The sequence below is a fragment of the Vulpes vulpes genome, chromosome 3 (genome assembly GCF_048418805.1).
Source record: "Vulpes vulpes isolate BD-2025 chromosome 3, VulVul3, whole genome shotgun sequence".
Lineage (NCBI taxonomy): Eukaryota > Metazoa > Chordata > Mammalia > Carnivora > Canidae > Vulpes > Vulpes vulpes.
Window position 1 is genome coordinate 98343510 of NC_132782.1, and position 19599 is coordinate 98363108.

General features: G+C 46.4%; 1 protein-coding gene across 2 annotated transcripts in view; it reads right to left on the reverse strand.

Moving 5' to 3' along the window:
- Nucleotides 1–19599, reverse strand: part of VWA3A (von Willebrand factor A domain containing 3A) — a 58636-nt gene that overhangs the window by 31665 nt on the left and 7372 nt on the right. For both annotated transcript variants that reach the window (XR_012000609.1, XM_025983775.2), the window contains exons 4-14: nucleotides 17336–17460; nucleotides 17162–17239; nucleotides 15597–15651; nucleotides 11672–11770; nucleotides 10172–10278; nucleotides 7787–7912; nucleotides 7374–7482; nucleotides 7079–7144; nucleotides 4118–4243; nucleotides 1112–1247; nucleotides 900–1003 (exon numbers count right to left, since the gene is read on the reverse strand). Coding sequence is in view for 1 of the 2 variants with exons in the window: in XM_025983775.2 (XP_025839560.2) it covers nucleotides 900–1003; nucleotides 1112–1247; nucleotides 4118–4243; nucleotides 7079–7144; nucleotides 7374–7482; nucleotides 7787–7912; nucleotides 10172–10278; nucleotides 11672–11770; nucleotides 15597–15651; nucleotides 17162–17239; nucleotides 17336–17460 (1131 nt within the window). In the remaining variant the exon portion in view is untranslated. The remainder of the gene's footprint in view (nucleotides 1–899; nucleotides 1004–1111; nucleotides 1248–4117; nucleotides 4244–7078; nucleotides 7145–7373; nucleotides 7483–7786; nucleotides 7913–10171; nucleotides 10279–11671; nucleotides 11771–15596; nucleotides 15652–17161; nucleotides 17240–17335; nucleotides 17461–19599) is intronic.

The window sequence follows — 19599 nt, forward strand, 5'->3', positions numbered from 1 at the left end:
CCTGACAGCAAGCCAGGCTGCCTTCTGGGGGTGGGGGTGGGTGGGGGAGTCTTCCAAACATCAGAGTCTTAATACAAGACATGGTTGGAGGGTTTGAGGTAGCAGCATTGGAGACCTTAAAACACACAGGCCAGGGGCTCTTAGGGTTGGGAACCCAGACAGGCCTCCAAGGACACTTTGAAAATCTAATTTTTCATCCTTCGCCAAGTTGTCACATCCACCCACCTACTCACTCATCAATCTGCTGCTACAATTCTCTATCCCTCTTCTCTTTAGTTCTTCCATATTTCCATGACCTTCTTCCTCTTCACCTATTATACCTTCCTTCTATTTCTCTACCCTTCCATCCTCTTCTTTTCATACTTCTATATGTTCACGTTTCCATCCTTCCTTCCACCAGGCAGCTGTCCAGGGAATATGTACCAGCTGCTTGCTTGTGTTAGATATTGGGGATATGAGATTGGGGAAGGGCGGTTTGTTCTTTTAAAGGCTCCTACTCTGGCAGGGGTGTAGGCATGCACCAGGGGCACATGCTAACACATTACAGGAGGAGCTAGAGCAGAAGTGTCTGCCAGGTACAGTGAGGATATGATGAGAGCATGTGTGTTCTGCATGCCTGCCAGACAATCCTCGCAGAAGAGGTGACCGCAGAACTTGACGTGCTCACTCTCGCCCCATCTCCCAGAGCTCATTTTCAAATCTTTGCAAAACAGCAGTTGGGGTATATCTGTTGAGAGTTTTAGAGTCCTGGGTGGAAAGCCTGCATCCCACCCCAGGACCCCAGACCCCTGCTCCTTGTGCTCTGACTTATGATTCTTATTTCCTGAACATTTAAGAAGGGAACTGCCACAGAGGAGCCCCCCTGCAGAGGAATGGAGAGAACTCTGAGTTGGAGTTACCTCATGGATAGTGGAAGATACTGTTTTCTGGAGAATAGGCACAAATTCCTCCACAGAAGAGAATGCGTTGGGTGCCAGAACCTGATAAAGGCTTAGCTTCCTGGCTGTAAATAAAGGGTGGGGCTTGAGATGCAACTCTGGAAGCCCCAGAGGGCTCGTGCCTTTTCATCAGTCACCTGAATCCTGGGGTCTGCCCTCTTTTGGGGACTTACCTTTTAGGCCATTGATCTTTAGCCATTCTGCAGAAGTCTTGTCCAAGTTTGGGAACTCAATTGTGAGGGGACCCTCATGCTTTGGGGGTTTAGGCAAGAGACCTGTGAGTGGCCCTTTTGCAATCTCTGTGGAAATCTAAATTAAATTTAAAAGCCCTCATTACAAAATCATATTTTAGAACCAATAAGTCCTTAGTCTCCCCGTCCCACCCAGTTCCACTAAGTGGAGCATCTGAAAACATTACCTGATAAATTAAAGGCAGTTCTATCTTCTCCTCCAACCAGCCCCATCCCCTTCTCTGGAGATGGCTGGAATTTCCAGGGAAAGAAATAGATGTCCCCAGCAACTTGCTTCCTCTTTGATTTGTCTGTCTTCCTGGCCCCTTCCCCAACCCTTACCATCAAGATCGACACGGTAGGCTCCAAGATGGCGGGTGGCCCCTCCATGAGCTCCTAATGCAAGGCTTCGAAGAAGTAAAAAGTAACTCCTACACCAGATCATTTCAGGAGCCCTGGTCTAGCCTGGCCTCCCCTTGCACACATTTATAGACTGAAAGCCTGATGTTCTGAGACGTTAAGTCATAATTCCTGTATAAATAAGACACAGAACAGCAATTCCCAAACTTTAGACATCTGAGTACTGCTTTCAAGAATTATGCTGTATCTGAGTACCACTGTGCTGTTATTTAGACTTTTTTAAAAAAAATTTACTTTTTTATTTTTAAAGATTTATTTATGTGATAGAGAGCAGAGAAGCAGAGGGAGAAGGACAAGTGGACTCCATGCTGAGCATGGAGCTCAACTCGGGGCCTGATCCCACGACCCTGAGATCATGACCTGAACCCAAAATCAAGAGCCAGATGCTCAATTGACTGAGTTACCCAAGTGCCCTTAAAGATTTTACTTTTAAGTAATCTCTACATTACAAAACCCTGAGATCAGGAGTTGCATGTTCCACTGACTGAGCCAGCCAGGCACCCCTAGAATTTTTTAAAAATAAATCAAATATGAGGGTGTCTGGCTGGCTCAGTTGGTGGAGCATGTGACTCTTGAACTGGGAGTTGTGAGTTCAAGGCCCATGTTGGGTGTAGAGATTACTTAAACAAATGAAATCCTTAGGGGCACCTGGGTGGCTCAGTCAGTTAAGCATTCAAATCTTGATTTTGGCTCAGGTCATCTTGGGGTTGTGAGATTGAGCCCCACATGAGCTCCGTGCTGGGTATGAAGCCTGCTTAAGATTCTCTCCTTCTCCTTCTGCCCCTGTCCCCAACACTCTCTCTTTCAATATGTAAATAAATCTTTAAAAATAAATAAATAAAATCTTAAAAAAAGAAAACAAACCCAATATGTACCTTTAAAACTTTTTGTTAATTTGATTTAATTTTAAAAATTGACTCCCTTTATTGTACTTAAATAATTTTAGAAAGAAGATGTACTGGGGCACCTGGGTGGCTCAATGGTTGAGCATCTGCCTTTGGCTCAGGTCACAATCCTGGGTTCTTGGGATCGTGTCCCACATCGGGCTCTCCACAGGGAGCCTGCTTCTCCCTCTGCCTATGTCTCTGCCCCTCTCTCTGTCTCTCATGAATAAATATATAAAATGTTTAAAACCCCCCACCACAAAAATAGGTGTATTACTACGTAACAAGCTAGTTTTAAACGCACATTGAAAAAAACTAATCCACTTGTAATTATCTTGTAATTATCTTGCAAACCGTGGGTAAAACGTGCGTTGCACTGTGGGAAACTCCTGGTTCAGGTTTTGGCATCAGGCAGACCTGGGTTCAGCTCAAACTTGTTCTATCTCTGGGGTCTGAGGCAAATTAGTTAGCCTTTGGACTTCAGTTTTCTCACCAGTAAAATGGGGGTAATACTATATCTACAGCAGACTGTTGTGCTGAAATAAGACATTTAAAGAATTAAGCATTGTGCCTATCTTAGAATGAGCACTCAGTAAATGAGAACTATTCTAATTATAATACCAAGAGTTGGGGTGCATGGGTGGCTCAGTTGCTTGGGCGTCTGCCTTCAGCTCCAGTGATGATCTCAGGGCCCTGGGATCAAGCCCTACATTGGGCTCCCTGCTCAGCAGGGGGTTTGCTTCTCCCTCTCCCTCTGCCTGCGGTCTGTGCTCTGCCTCCTTTTGCTCTCTTTCTCTCTCTGTTAAATAAATAAAATCTTTAAAAAAAAAATTACAGTTTTTGTGATTTATAGATACTCAGTAGAAGAGCTGGGACTGAAATGTAACATTCCAGTTTCTAGGCGCTGTGGTCTCCCACCCCATCCAGCCAGACCAAGACATCTTGTCTGTCCCATCTGCACCCTCATTTGGTGGAGCTATAAATCCATTCTCAGTGCCTCCTGTCCACAGTTACGTTTTCTGCGTGGACTAAACAGCTCACAGCTTTTATGGTGCCACTTCCATGAGTTGGCCGAGCTATTTTGCTGTCGTTATATTAATCAAGTCACCAGCAGGGACACTTGCCCTGAATGGCAAAGACCATCTTCAAGACAGCTCACTCTGTGTGGTGAGGTTTCCATCCTCCAAACTGGGGGTTAGGGCAGGGACAGTGGGAGGTGGGTGGGGTGGCCGGAGCCTGCTGGCCTTTCTCTGAAATACATTTTTCAGATAGAAAATCCATGAGGGGGACGCCTGGGTGGCTCAGTGGTAGAGCATCTGCCTTCAGCTCAGGTAGTGATTCCAGGGTCCTCCACTGAGTCCTGCATTGGGCTCCCCATAGGGAGCCTGCTTCTCCCTCTGCCTACGTCTTTGCCTCTCCCTCTGTGTCTCTCAGGAATAAATAAATAAAATCTTTAAAAAATCCATCAGGATCCTTCTAGCACAGGGGAGGGCCCACCCAGAGCTGCGGGGTACAGTGAAGGGCAGGGCTTTGCCTTGTTTCTCTGTGAGCACACGGGGGGCTTGGCAACCATATTCTCAGAGAAACAGGTGGGAAAGGAAGATGGAAGTGAGCCAGCTCCAGAATCTTTGCCTACACCACCTACCTCCTTCATCATGCCGGTTAGCTCCTCACAGGGGGTCCTTTGGCGCAGGGCTTGGATGTGGCCCAGGAGGCTCTGGGCTTTCTGGATTTCTGCCAGCAGCTGGTCCATGTCCCAGCTGGTGTAGACCTGGGGGTAATAGGAGCAATCAGCCATTAGAGGTCACTTGGCTACTAGCTGTGGCCAACACAGGAAAGGGCAAGCAGTCATATCACTTCCTAAAGCTGAGTGGTGGGTTGGTTAAACTAGACATTATAAACTAGCATCCATGTGCCAGATAGAGCCTGGGAACGTGTTGTGTTCCATTTAAACAGTATTGGCCTGCAGTGTTTTTAAAGAACTGAAGAAAATCCTCACCTTAAAGATATGAAGAAACATTTTACACTCACTAGACTGGCTATAGCCATAATTTAAAAAGGACTATATCAAGCGTTGGTCAGGATGCAGAGACCCGGAACACTTGTGCACTACTGGTGGGAAACAGATTGGCGGTTTTACCACCAAAGAATTAGACACAGAATTACCACCTAACCCAGCAGTTCCACTTGTAGGTATATACCCAAAATAATTGAGAAAGGGGACTCAGATACTTGTGCATCAATATTCATAGCAGTTCACAATGGCCAAAGGCTGGAGACAGCCCAGGTGTCCATCAGCTGATGAATGGACAAACAAAAGATCTAGACAATGGATCATCTGTAAAAAAAGAATGAAGCTCAGAGACAGGCTTACAAGATAGATGAACTTTGAAAACATTATGCTAATGGAAAGAAGACCGATACAAAAGGTGCATGATTCCATTTATAGGAAATATTCAGAATAGGTGAATCCAGAGAGACAGACAGATCAGTGGTTTCCAGGAATGTGGGGGAGGGGAAATGGGGAGTAACTGTTTAATGGGCACAGATTCTTCTTTTAGGGGGATGAAAATGTTTTGGAATTGGATAAAGGTGGTGGTTGCATAACCTTGTGAATGTACTAAGTGCTGCTAATGGTTCACTTTAAAGCTGGTGGCGCCTGGGTGGCTCAGTCATTGGGAGTCTGGCTAGGGTCATAATCACGGGGTTCTTAGATAGAGCCCCACATCTGACTTCCCGCTCAATGAGGAGTCTGCTTCTCCCTCTTCCTCACCCCCCTGACTCCCACTCAAATAAATAAAATCTCAAAAAAGATAAAGTGATTAGGGACACCTGGGTGACTCAGTGGTTGAGCATCTGCCTTTGGCTCAAGGTGTGATCCCGGGATCTGGGATCGAGTCCCTGCGTTGGCTCCCCACAGGGAGTCTGCTTCTCCCTCTGCCTGTGTTTCTGCCTCTCTCTCTGTGTCTCTCATGAATAAATAAATAAATCTTAAAAAAAATAAAGTGGTTAACTTTTAACTTTATGTTATGTGAATTTCACCCTCATTTCATTTTCATTTTTATTTTTTTTTTTAGATTTTATTTATTTATTCATGAGAGACACAGAGAGAGAGAGGCAGAGACATAGGCAGAGGGAGAAGCAGGATGCTTGTGGGGATCCTGGTGTGGGTACTCGATCCCAGGACCCCAGGATCACGTCCTGAGCCGAAAGCAGACGCCCAGCTGCTGAGTCACCCAGGTGCCCCTCACCTCCACTTTAAAAGAAAGTACAGAAGTCACACATACACACAGAACCAGATTTCTGGTTCAAACAATTGGAAGACCTGGCAGCATGGGGGTCACACTCCTCCAGAGCAACAATGGGTTGGGGCTGAGCAGGGGTGCCTCCCTAGATGGGGCAGGCGCTATCTAGTCCTCCATAGCCCGATGAACTCTCTGCTGTCCCCTCTGAGTCAGCTTAAGTTTTTTGTTATCCTTTTGCCGTTGTCTTGATTATATTAACATAAGACAATGAAATTTATTGCACTTATATTTCTACCAAGAAAAACAATAGAGAAGCCAAGATGGGCACAGGTTTTAAGGTAAAAGATTTGTTTTTCTTTTTCTTTTTTTTTTAGAGACAGAGTTGGTGCTTGGCAGGTGCACATGAGAATGGGGAGGGGCAGAGGGAAAGGGAAGGGGAGAAGCAGACTCCAGGCTGAGAAGGGAGCCTGACTCCCCACTGGATCCCATGACCCTGAGATCACGACCTGAGCCAAAACAAGAGTCAGACACTTAACTGACTGAGCCACCCAGGTGCTCCTAAAATAAAAGATTTCTTAAACTGGTTAGTTTCATTCATTTACTGTACTTTCCTACCCCTTGTAATCTGTGGCCTCAACAAACAAGAGTCTGGGAAATGATGTAACCAGAAAGGGTGTAAACCAAGGAAAATGTTGTTTGGCCTTGGCTCCTTGGTATGAAACGGTAGATTCTGTGACACTTGAATACTGTGAGATGCAAATATTCACTGGCTTATGGCTATTAATGGTTTCAGGCAAGACACAGCCTGTGAGCTGAACAGATGGTTGGATTCTCAATCTGCCAAATGGCTCTACACATGCATTTGCTAATTGTTATCTCCATTGTGGACACAGGGTGTGTGATGCTATTATTAATCGGGACAAGGACACTACTGGATGGACGGCTACAAAATTCATCATTCATTCAGAATTGATTGCTGTGGGTCCCCTGTAACAGCAAGGATGTATCTTGGAGAAAGACCTGAGGCAACTGTTTCAGACTCAACTTTGGTGGGAGCAGAGGTAGGGTGGAGCTCATGTTGATGACAGAGAGTCAGGATTCCACCAGCTTTAAAAGGCCTCTAGGCTCTCTAGTGTGCAATTGACTCATCATGCACGCTGAGCAAAGGATCTCCCATGACTTCATACTGTCCCTGTTCTTCTCACCTTCATCTTAAACTGACTATACTTGTACAAACCTATTGAAAACAGCGGGCAGGGAGGGGAAGCACCTATGTACTTACATAGATAGCATGGTCTGTCCTGGCCCTGGTCGCCTAGACAGGGAGGTAGGAGGGGCAGTGTGTTGGCAGAAGGGCTTACCTCCGTTTCTGGGCTGTAGCAGTGGTAGTATCCCCCAAGATGTTCTGCAAGGTTCTTTAGGACAGCCTGTAGGGATGGTGATAGGGTCAGCCCTCACTAGGGCAATGCCAATACTCCCATAAGCCTTCTCCTTGACTGAATCTCCCAACTGCCCAAAGGAAGAATTAGGTACAAGGAGAGTCATATTCTGTTCCACAGCTTCAGGGGGCCTGTCCATGCATGGAGCCTCCAAGATGGCCCACCTGAATCACTATGGCCAACCCAAAGGAAACATTGGAGAATCCCAGGTACTTACAAGGGGCACCTGATTGTTGCATTTGTAGGTGATGATGTGGGTGATGAGGCCCATTCCCATGGTTGATTGTTGGATATAGTCGGACAGAATTTCAGAAGGCTGATCTGGGCTTGAGAGGAGACAGAAGAACAGGGGGTGCCCCAGGTCAAATCACTTTGAGGACATTCCAGAGAAAAATGGGACCATCTACCAAATCTAACTGGCCACCTGTGGAAGATGCAAGGTGGAGTGGACTGCAGGCCTGCCCTGCCCTGGCTGCCCTGCCCCAACACCCGTGGACAGATGGCCTGTGAACTAAGTCCTTCTCTCAAGTGTGTGTGAAGAGTCCTGTGTGATGGCCTTTTCTCAAACACCAGTTTGGTTCCCCAGCCCCGTTTGTGTGGTCTGTTACCCACATAGGAAAGGAGACCTACCAGCTTCCCATTATGGTCACCAGAGAATTCAGCCCTTTCAGGGTGAAGATCTTCCTCAGGGCTTGTAGCAGATTGCTGCCTCCATCAGGTTGCAGCTTCTTCACCCAGAGCTTGAGTTCCTGGAGGCTGAGGAGATGACAAACATGTAACCACGGTGCCGGGTTCAGGACACCCACGAGCTGGTTTCTGACTCACCATAATTCTTGAGGTGAATACCTTTATTCCCATTTTATAGATGACAAAACTGAGTTAGGACTTGCCCAAGGTGATATTGTAAGCAGCTGGCAACACTGGGATTTCAAACCAGGCCTGACTCAAGCCACTCTGCTACCAGAGGGTCTGAGCTAAGCTCCTTCTGTATGCCCCAAGCCACTACCCAGTCCCCCAAGTGCAGATTTAATCCCCTGGCCCCGAGAGGGCTCCAAGAGGGGGCACCATGGCCATGTGGTGGCATCTTGCATGGGCTGGGGTACACCCCAGGCCTAAGAGGGAAAATTATTTCACGCAGAGCTTTCTTGGTTAAATACCTCACATTGTTAACAGTGAGGGAGTTTTGCTCTTTCCATTTCTCTTTCCATCTGATCGAAAAAAATAAAAATAAAATTAAGAAAATCTTAGTTCATTGCCAGTAAGTCTGTCTTTCATTATGATAACTGTCAAGTCTCCCCTCTACATGGAGAGCAGATCCCAGGGCTACCACTTTCTCCAGCCGATGAGTTTCAAGTTGGAATTTGAGATCATTGTTTTATTTGCTTTCATTATACTTATTGTTATGGCTGCATTCTAATTACGGCAAGTGATACGGGCTTCTTGTTAGGTACTCATAGTTTCCTTCAATAATACATGTAGATGAAAAAAAATAATACATGTAGATGAGAGTTGATGTTTTAAGATAATACATGTGGCAGAGATATGATCAAAATCACAAGTGGCCTCCAGGAGTGAGAAGCTCTTGCCTATGACCTCAGGGTGACTTCTAGGTCAAACATCCCAGAGATCGGGGGTCTAACTGGAGCAGAAACCACAGCTAAAACTGCTCTCATTCACTGAGGACCCCACTACACACCAGATGCTTATCCCTCACCTCATGGTCACAGTAGTTGAGTGAGGGGTAGGCATCTGGGCCTCACTCTGCTAAAGAGAGTTCGAGGACTGGTCACAGCCACCCAGTAACTGTCATAGCAGGATGCAGAGCCAGTGCTGCTGGAACTTAGCTAGAAGTGCTGGGCAAGGGGACCTCCATCCCAGAAATACATACACGTGGGTTTTCCGGGAATCAGCTCTGGGCTTTGGTAGCCAATCCTGGTTCTGCCACTCTAGACACATGCCCTAACCCAAGTCCCAGTTTTTTCATCAGCAAAATGGGGACAAGAATCCTATTCCATATGCTAGTTGTAAGTATTGAATAAGATAGCACATGAAAAGTGCTTAGCATGGCACCTAGTACCTGGTGGGCAACCAAGGATATACTCTTCACAGGAAAGAAATTTTTACCTACTAGCATAAGAAAGTAGAAATTCTTTTTTTTTTTTTTAAGATTTTATTTATTTATTCATAGACACACACACACACACACACACACACACACACACACACACACACACACAGAGGCAGAGACACAGGCAGAGGGAGAAGCAGGCTCCATGCAGGGAGCCCCACGTGGGACTTGATCCTGGGTCTCCAGGATCACACCTCAGGCTGCAGGTGGCGCCAAACCGCTGCGCCACTGGGGCTGCCCGAAAGTAGAAATTCTTACACATCATCCCTTGGCCCCCCCTCAGGAATCCCCCCCAAAAAACCCAAACTACAAGCTTCCAAATAAAGGACTAGTTAAATCACAGTACATTTATACAGTGGAATAATATGCAGCCATTAAAGAAGAATAAAGTAGATTTGTGTGTGCTAAGCGAGAACGGTACTCAAATTAAGTGCAAAATCAAAGTGCAGGATGGTGTGATGCCTTCCCGTTTATGTTTAAATAAAAGAGGACAAACATACCGAAGCATGTACGTGACAGGCTGTGGAAGTATGTAGAAGAAACAGTTATTGAGAGGTGAGACAGAGACTCTGCAATTATTTACCTCTTCATACTGTGTTAATTTTTAAACGCGTATTATTGTCAAAATAAGCAAACTATCTCTGCTAGTTTGCTGGACAAAAATGGCACCTTGTAGTTGTCTTGTCTTTTCATTTTGTGGATTGTTCACAAGAGTGGCCACTTTCCCAAAGGTTACTGATCCCTGTGTGGCTGCTTTGTGGGTCGTCTCTTTGTAGTCACTCACCTGTCAGGGTCTTGGGTTTGCACTGTATTCATTCCAGAAAGATGCTACCATGCAGGAAGGTAAATGAACAAGCAAGCACCCTGGCCAAAGTGTAGTCACTCACGTGGAGGTGTTGACATCCACGGGGTCTGGCCAGAGGGCGCTGGTGGCAGTGCCGAAGGACAGGACATACAGCTTCTCCTTGTGGCTCAGCTGCTCATCGATGAGGCTCTGGCAGACAAAGGGACATACTGGCTCCCAGAGCTGCGGGCCACTTGGAGCCTTGCCTCACTCCCCACACTGGGGCTGGCCCCTCTGGACCGGGGTGTCAGCTGTGCTGGGACAGGGTCGCTTAGTGGACCCAAGCTGACATTTGCTTCCTGCCCACTGAGTCAGAGAGGGGTGCGAGTGCCCAGGTGACCCATCCCAGCCTGTGTGTGTGGTAGGGGCAGAGCACAGATCCCCCCTCACTCTCTCCCAGTGACTGCAGGCTGATGTCCTCTTCTGGAGCAGCTCCTTAGGGCTGCCACACACTTGGGTCATGCACTATGGGGGAGATGAGCATCTTAGCTACCCAACTCAACATGTGCTATGGTTGGACCGTTAACCGTGGCATCCAGGGAGGGAGGACAGAGGTCGGGGGCAGTGATTTCTCTCCAAAGCACATGAGGTGGGGACAGAGCCATGGGGCACAATGGCAGCCTATTTGACGCTCTCAAGCTATAGTGGATGAATATTCAACAGTAAGACAGCGCCTGCCTCCCCCCTCTTCCTGGCTACGTAGAATTTCACCTCTATGCCACCAACACAGACCTTACTCTGGCTAATCTGCAACTAGCCCACCTGGGGGAATCTTTAGAAACTCAACCCTGAAGACTTGTTATGAAGGGACAACGCTGTTTCCTGACATCTGCTGAGACCAGGAAAGGGGACCGAGTCTCGGATGACTAGCCCATGCTGAGTTCTACAAAGTGTCCTCAAACTATTACATCCAAAGCTCTAGGGGTCCCCATAGGAAAAGAACCCCTCCACGTTAGTTCACAGAAGCTACAGGTTTTTTTTTTTTTTTCCCTGAGCACTTAACTTGCATGAATTCCTTTCATCCCATGGCAACCCTGTCAGGTGGCCACTATTCTCATCTGCATTTTACAGATGAGGAAAGGAAGGCACAGGGAGATTAGGTGGCAGGGTCACAGCCCAGAAGTAACACAGGTGATGGGGCTTGAGCCCAGTCATCTGGCTCCAGAGTCCTTCGCTTCTTTGTTATGGACAGGCAAAAGATAACAAAGTAGCTCTTTGGTCCAGAAAAAGGTCTGGGACTCTGTGCTACCCAGTCCAACTGATTACTGTTGGCACGTCCTCTTTCCAGGGAACTGGGGGCTCCTGTGGCCAAGTCTAGTTGGTCGGGCCTGCTGTGGTGAGAATGCTAGAAGCTCACACAGGAACTGAAAATGAGCTCGACATATTTCTTTAAACTGTAGGTGCTAATTAAGTGTGAATTGTTCTTTGCAAAACACCTCAGTTTGCAGTTGCTATAAACAAAGCCGGTTAGCAAGACTCACAAAGGGGAGGGGGGTGTGTGTGGGAGGTGGTTCCAGGTACTTCTCTTGCCAGATAGACTCACCAGGAAGTCATTTTGGAACTCCTCTTTCTGAGAGCCACTGCTCGTGGCTGATACATCAACGACAATGGCGACTCTGGCTCCCTTGATGAGACCAAATGCCTAAAACCAAAGAGGGCAAGTGGAAACAACCAACACAGCTCTGTGCTTCTCTTAAGCCTCTCACCGGGCACTTCTGCATGATGCAGAATTTGGAATGCACCCCCAACCTCCAAAAGCAGCAGAAGGCAGGCCCATTTTGTAGATGAAAAGGCAAAACCCATTGTCCTGATTTTAGTTCTGGGCCTCATCTGCTCCTATTTTGTAGTAGCCTGGTCTGCACAAGTTTTTTTTTTTCCCCTAATATTTACAGTCCATTCTGATAAAGGAATATATGTCCATTAAAGAAAATTTGGAGATCACGGCAAAGCATCCTTTGCAAGATATACAGTTGGATTATCTAATCACATCAGCTGATTTGATTCTACTTCTCGACATCTTTATTTGTTTTCCGCCCACTCTACCAATCAAAGGCAGATGTGTCAAGCTGCCGAGGTATTTCTGTGAGCTTCTAATTATGTTTCTAACACTGCGCTCTACGTGCAGATGCGTTGGACTTCGCCTTGGACTGTTCGTCCTGTTACAGCTGCGTTGTGAACTGGGATTTTCATTCACACGAGACGGATCGTTCTCTTGGGGCAGTGGGTTCCACTTAATGCTTTTTGCCTTAAATCCTGCCTTACTGCATTTTCCTGTTCAATTTGTTTCTCTACTCCCACAGAGGAGTATTTTATATCTCTCACACCCCAACATTCCCTTTGAACGCTCCCTCAGCCAGGGATTTTGCCTCTGATTTCACTGAGAAAAGAAAGACAACCCAGAGTTTTGTTTTTATTTTTTAACTTTCCACACAGAACCTACCACCCTGCCTGCCCCCTTTGCCCACACACTTGGTCTTCTTCCCCCGTTATGACGCATCTACTGCAACTTCGAGCTCTAAGGCCAACCTTTGACTTCCATTACCCACTGTTCTCTTGCCAACGAGGGGCTTTGCTGCTGTAACCATCCCTTCTCCTAGGTCACCAGCTCCTCCTATCTATTGTACCATTTCGATCATCATACAATCTACAAAATACTATTTCCCATCTGAAAAAGGAAAGAAACCTTTCAGGACCGCACCTGTCCCTCCTGCTTCCCTCATTTCCCTGCTTCACATTTTAGTGACACTTCCTTACCCACACCCATTTCTCTGCAACCCCTGGGGTTAGGCTCCTGTCTCCCCACTCCCCCGAAGTTACACTTGTCAAGGTGATCCATGATCTCACTCTTGCCAAACCCAATGGTCAAATGTAGGTTCTCAGCTTCCTCTAATTGGCTTTCTTTAATTGGCTGCGTCAAGCAAGCTGAAGCACTTAACAAGTACGCTTGTCTTTCAGGACATCAGGTTTTTCTGCTTCTTCTACTTGCTGTCCAGTCCTTCTTACCCTCTCCCACCTCCCCGCAAAGTCTACATAGTAGAATGTCCTGGGAACTTGTTAGATGCAAAATCTCAAGTCCTACTCCAGATCTGCATCTAATTAGAGTCTGCATTTTAACAGCCCCCCCCATCCTGCTCCGCCCACCAAAAGGGATTTGGCTGCCTTGAATGTTTGAGAAGCACAGGGTAGGGCTTCATCTTCTTTTCTCTTCCTTGTTCATATCAGAGTTTGTCAAGCCCTGAATTACTGACATTTCGAGCTGGACAATCCTCTGCTGTGGGGAGCTGACCAGTGTACTGTAGGATGTTTGGCAGCTTCCCGGGCAACCTCCTGTCTCACTCTTGACAACCAAACATTCCTGCAGACCTCGCCAAATGTCCCCTGGGGGCAAAACTGTCCCCTCCTCCCCACCCTGTTAAGAACCACTCTTCTGCATTCACTCCCTAAATGATCTCATGTGTCATGGGATTAGAACACCATTAGGACCCTGATGATTATCCAAAGTCCATCTGCAGACAGAGCTCTCTGGCAGCTCCAAACATATGCATTCAACTGCCTGCTCTGTGTCTCTGCCCAGATGTCTGGTAAGCCTCAGATTTCATATGGTAAAACCAAGACCTCTTGCTTTTCCTCCTCATACCTGGTCCTCTTGTGAATGGCATTCAACAGGCACCCAACCATTCTGGCCCCAGACACATCAGCAATCCATCAGCAGTCCTGCTGGCTCTACATTCAAGCCACGCCTTGAGCCCACCATTTCTCATTCCATCCATCCTAGCTCTTAAGCTGAAGTCACTACCATTCTGACCTGGCCTCGGTTCTCTACAGTCAATTTATGAAGCAGCCACAGTGATCTCTTGGAAACTTAAGTCAGATCATGTCACCCTCCTGCTTAAAAGCCTCACCTGTGGAATGAGCTCTGAACTCTGCGAGGCCACCCCTGATTAGAGCCTCATCTCCTCCCCTCTCCTTCATATCACTCACTGTGCTTGCTACATTGGCCTGCTTGCTGCTTCTAGAACATGCCAAGCTTGTTCCTGTCTTAGAGCCTTGGCATTTGTTGTTTCCTCTGCCTGGAATGTTCTCCCCTAGATCTCTACATGAGAGTACCCTCATCTCCTTCAGGTGTCTGCTCAGATGTCTCCTCCTTGACCATTCTATTTAAATAGCCCTCTTTCTAACCTACTCTCTATTCCCTTGCCTTGCTTTATTTTTCTTTATAGCACTATCACTAACTTGGCTTGCATAGGATTTGCTGATTATTCATTCTCTGTCTTCCCCCATTGGACTATAACCTCCATGAAGGTGGGACCTTTGTACTGGTCATGTTTCTAATCCTCAATCCTGGACCGGTGCCTGATATATAGTAGTCATCCAATCAATATATGTTGAATCCATGACCCAAACAACCCAAATTCTGAGGCCTCCCAGAACATTACCAATCCTCAGGAGCCAAAAGGAGTTCAAGTGTGGGGCCAGTTCTATTCCTTTTACAATTTACAGAAACTGTCTTTAGAGATTTTATAATTGAAAGCATTAATTCTCTTAAACTTAGCCATTGGAATTCTAGACATTTATCCTGTAGAAATAACTGGGTAAGTACATAAGAGGGAATTGAAACCTGGTGATGCCAGATATTCCCATTTTTCAAGAGAGGGCTAAAAACAGACATAAACACAGAACACCAGGATTTTAAGTCTTGGCAACTAACTCGAGAAATATTTTTAAACTAGGAGGGCCAAGAAAAACATGGCTGTGGGCCAGATTTGCCAGCATGCCACTGGTTTTTAAGTCCTGCTTTTATCCTCCATAAATATGGAAACAGACACCCAGAGAAGTGAGGCCACTTGCCCATGGCCTTGCTGACAGTAGTTGGGAAGCAGGCCCAATGCTGGCCTGTCCATCACCCCAGGCTGCCTCAACACCCAGAGGACCCACAAACTGATTTATGGGTGATTGCTTCCCTGGGATCCAGCCTGTGCTTGTTTCATGGCTCTTTTGTAGCTTCATCAGAAAAGGGTATGGTGGGGCCTGCAGATGGCTCAATCACTTAAGTGCCAACTCTTGGTTTTGGCTCAGGTTGTGATCTCAGGGTTGTGACATCCAGCCCCAACCTGTGTTGGGCTCCCCACTCAGCATGGAGTCTGCCTGAGATTCTCTCTCCCTCTACCTCTGCCCCTCCCACTCATGCTCTTTCTCAAATAAATAAACAAATCTTAAAAAAAAAAAAAAAAAGAAAGAAAAGAATAAAACCAACCCAGAGGAAAGGAGAGCCCAGAGACAAAGAGGTGACATCATCTGAGCCCCTGGATACAGCTGTGTTTGGGTTTTTCATTTATGTAGGTTGAGAAATTCCTTTTTCAGCTTAAGCCAGTTTAAGTTGGAGGTCTGTCATTTGCAACTAAAAGAACTATAACAAATACAGATGGAATGAGTAAAAGGGGGCAGAAAATGAAATCCTTGTCTCTTACCTTTCTGCTGCTTTCTGTGAGCCACTGGATTCGCTGTTGGTAGAGTTTAATAGCCCTGTCAAAACACCAGAAAGACTCATCACCTAAGGTCAGCTCCAGCACTGAGTGACAAGCACTTATGTGCATGTGAAAAAGATGTGGATGGGATTTTTGGGTACTGTCTTGCTCTTCTCAAATCTATACCTCCTCAGGTGAGACTTCCTAGTCACAGGGAGATGATCATAAATGCCAGTAGAGGCAGTTCAGCCTCAGGTTCTTAGTGGACTGATTAACAAAAACCCCACTCAGTTTCCAAAAAGTAGTTGGGAGAACTTCTTGAACTTGCCCTATTGTATACCATTCCAATGACTGGATAGAGAGCATGTAACAGGTGCTCAAGTTCAGGAATCATCACTTGAATTTAACTGAGCTGCCCTCACTGAGGGCAAGAGGTATTTGGCAGCCTACAAAAGGGCAAGCAAGACCTTTGGATGTGAAATCATGGGGCAGTGGGTGGTGGGTAGAGTTTTAAGGTATACATGAGGGTAAATAGAACGAAGAGTATGAGCTTCATAATAACATGCGCTGGTCTTTGAGAGCCAGCTGTGCTGTTTACTAGCTGTGTGACCTTTGACAGGTGTGCTTTTGGATATTTGGTTTGAGAGTGATATATCTCCAGTTGTGATAATTAAACAAGATAATGTACACAGCCTTTAGTAGAATTCCTGACACATTAATAAATTACAGGTATTAATTATTACAGGCTTTTAAGAAACCCCAAGTAAACAGTAATAATGGATCATAGATTGCTACAATAGGGATGGAATATATATATATGTGCTCTGAAAATCTGGTTTGGGAGAGGATAGACTGCCTATTTTTGTTATACATTTGCAAAAGTATAAACCCAACCAATCTGTCATCGAAAGTGGTCACTTAACTATTACACCTTGAATGAAGGTGTGAGGTTTTACGTGCTCACCCAAAGGGCCCATGGATTTTAAAAGGCTGAGAAAAACTAGTATGATTCAATGTCTTTATTTGAGGAAAGAGGCTTTAGGACCAGATGTGGGAGAGACCTGCCCAAGATCCCAGAGATTGTTTTTCAAACAAACTTTTTTTTTTTTTTAAGATTTTATTTATTAGGACTCCTGGGTGGCTTCAGTGGTTGAGCATCTGCCTTCAGCTCAGGGTATGATCCTGGGGTCCTGGGATCAAGTCCCACATCAGAGTCCCTGCAGGGAGCCTGCTTCTCTTTTTGATTATGTCTCTGTCTGTCTCTGTCTCTGTCTCTCTCTCTCTGTGTCTCTTATGAATAAATAAATAAAATCTTTTTAAATTATTTATTTATTTATTTTAGAGAGAGTCAGGGGGAAGGGGCAGAGGGAGAGAGAGAGAATCTCAAAGAGACTCCATGCCAAGCATGGAGCCCAACATGGGATGGAGTTGGATCTTATGACACTGTGATCACAACCAGAACTGAAATCAAAGAGTTGGTTGCTTACTGACTGAGCCACCCAGGCACCACTGGACACAGTTACTTTCAGGCTGCTGGAATGAGGAAATTCCTGAGCTCTCATACTTACTCAGAAAGCCTTGATTCAAACTGGTGGATGATCTGGGTGGAGAAGTGCACTTTCCTCATCACATTGCTGCCTTCCTCCCTGAAGAAGCAAAGTCTTATGAAGGGGTCTCCCAGGATGGGGCAGGAGTGTGCAGGACCTGCAGGGTTGGGGTGAAGGGAAGGGTGCCAGACTCACAGCACAGTGGTGCCCTGGCTAAGCAGGTCAGCCAGGGTGAGCCTCTCAAACTGTAAACTGCGTGTTGAAAGCCAGTCTTCTGAGTCCTCCCAAGCCGAAGGTTGGGTCTCATCTCCCTGCAGCCTCTGTGAGACGGAGCCAGAATCAAACAGAAAAGTGGGGAAAGAGGGCAAGGCTGAGGACGCCCTAGGTCCCCTCCACCCAGATGCCCAAGGCTTGCCAGCTCCAGTGGGTCCTCCCTGAATGCAGTCTGTTCAAGAACTCAACTTGCGGATGCCTGGGTGGTTCAGTGGTTGAACATCTGCCTTTGGCTCAGGGAGTGATCCCGGGGTCCTGGGATTGAGTTCTGAACCGGGCTCCGCATAAAGCCTGCTTTTCCCTCTGCCTGTGTCTCTACCTCTTTCTCTTTTTCTGTGTCTCTCATGAATAAATAAATAAAATATTTAAAAAATCTTAAATAAAATCTTAAAAAAAAAAAAAAGAACTCAACTTGCTGAGGGAACTGAGGAGGCCTGTGTCCAGGGCCAGCTGCTCTGGAAATACCCATTCTCATCCCTCACCTCATCCCCAGTGTGTGGCTAGACAATCTGAGTGTTGCTTACCACATCTTGCCTGTGAGAGACTGAATATGAGAGACAGTGGCCGGACCACATAGGACAATAACACTCCGACCCACCACCTTGATAGCAACCAGTCCATGAAGCCAAACCACAACTGTAGCAACTGTCCCAGAAGGATCAAGACATGGTCAATGACCCCCAGCTTTCCTATTTTTGTTCCACATCCAACTCAGGACCCACCAGAGACAGCCAAATATGCCCTCAAAACCAATCATAGGAGATGCCTGGCTTCTAGTTAGCGCACTTCCAGCTTCCTCATGCCAACATTTCCCTTCTGGGCATACCTGAAGCTTTTCCCTTTTTCACTCTAAAGCTCTCCTACTCCCCTGCCTTTGAGTCTCTGCCAAACACAAGTGAAAGTGGCTGGCTCCCTTGCTATAAACTCTGAATAAACTTCCTCTCTTCTCATGTGGGTGTTCTTTATTTCCGTACTTGCATTTTCTATATCTTGCCCAGAGTCCTGCCTTGCTATCAGTCTGATGGGTCCTCACCCAACATTGTCGGCTGATGGAAGAAGGAATAGATTTATCCCATCTAGTCCAGAAGCCAGAAACAGGAACAGCAGGTAGGAATTTTAAATACAGAATTCCCTCGCCATCACAGGAGTCTGACCACGAGGACTGTGCCCCCTTGCTTATACTTAGGGACACCTGTGTCACTTTCACTGTGCCAAGCTCAGGATTTGGGTGGTGGCCTTGGTGGTGGAGCTGAAGTTGTTCTTGGCAATCATTCAACACTCGTGGTGCTTTCTGGAACCCAGAAGGCAGAGAAAACAGACTGGAAGCTCTGAGCCCTTTTGGCCTTGATCACCTCTCCTGGGGGCAGGCATTTCTTTCTTCCCCCAGTAGGTGTTTCTGAGCCCTTCTATGAACTAGGTGCTGTCATTGGTGCTTGGGCTACAGTGTGAACAAGATAAAAATGTTCTTGCCTTCTTGGACTTACATTTTCGTGTGGGTAAGGTAAACAGTAGAGAAGAGATGAAATCAGTGTATGTAATTTCAGAAAAGAACAGTTCTAGTAAGAACATGGAGCAGGCAAATGTAATAGTGAGTAGGGTGGAGATGGGGAGGTCACTTCAGCTGGGGTGGGGGTAAGAAAAGGCTGCTGTGGGCGCCCCAGATGGCTCAGCGGTTTAGCGCCGCCTTCAGCCCAGGGCCTGATCCTGGGGACCCAGGATCAACTCCCACGTCGGGCTCCCTGCATGGAGCCTGCTTCTCCTTCTGCCTGTGTCTCTGCCTCTCTCTCTCTCATGAATAAATAAATAAAATCTTAAAAAAAAAGAAGACTGAACTTGAAAAAAAAAAAAAAGAAAGAAAAGGCTGCTGTGAGCTGAGATCTGGAGGTTAAGAAGGAGCTGGCCTAGGGGCCTGGTGACTCAGTTGGTTAAACAGCTGCCTTCAGCTCAGGTCATGATCCCAGAGCCCCACAGTGGGCTCTTAGCTCTGCAGGGAGCCAGAGCCTGCTTCTCTCTCTCCCTCTGCTTGTTGCTCCCTCTGCTTGTGCTCTGTCAAATAAATAAATAAAATCTTGAAGAAGAAGAAGAAGAAGAAGAAGAAGAAGAAGAAGAAGAAGAAGAAAAGAAAAGAAAAGAAAAGAAAAAGAAAAGAAGAAGAAGAAGAAGAAGAAGAAGAAGAAGAAGAAGAA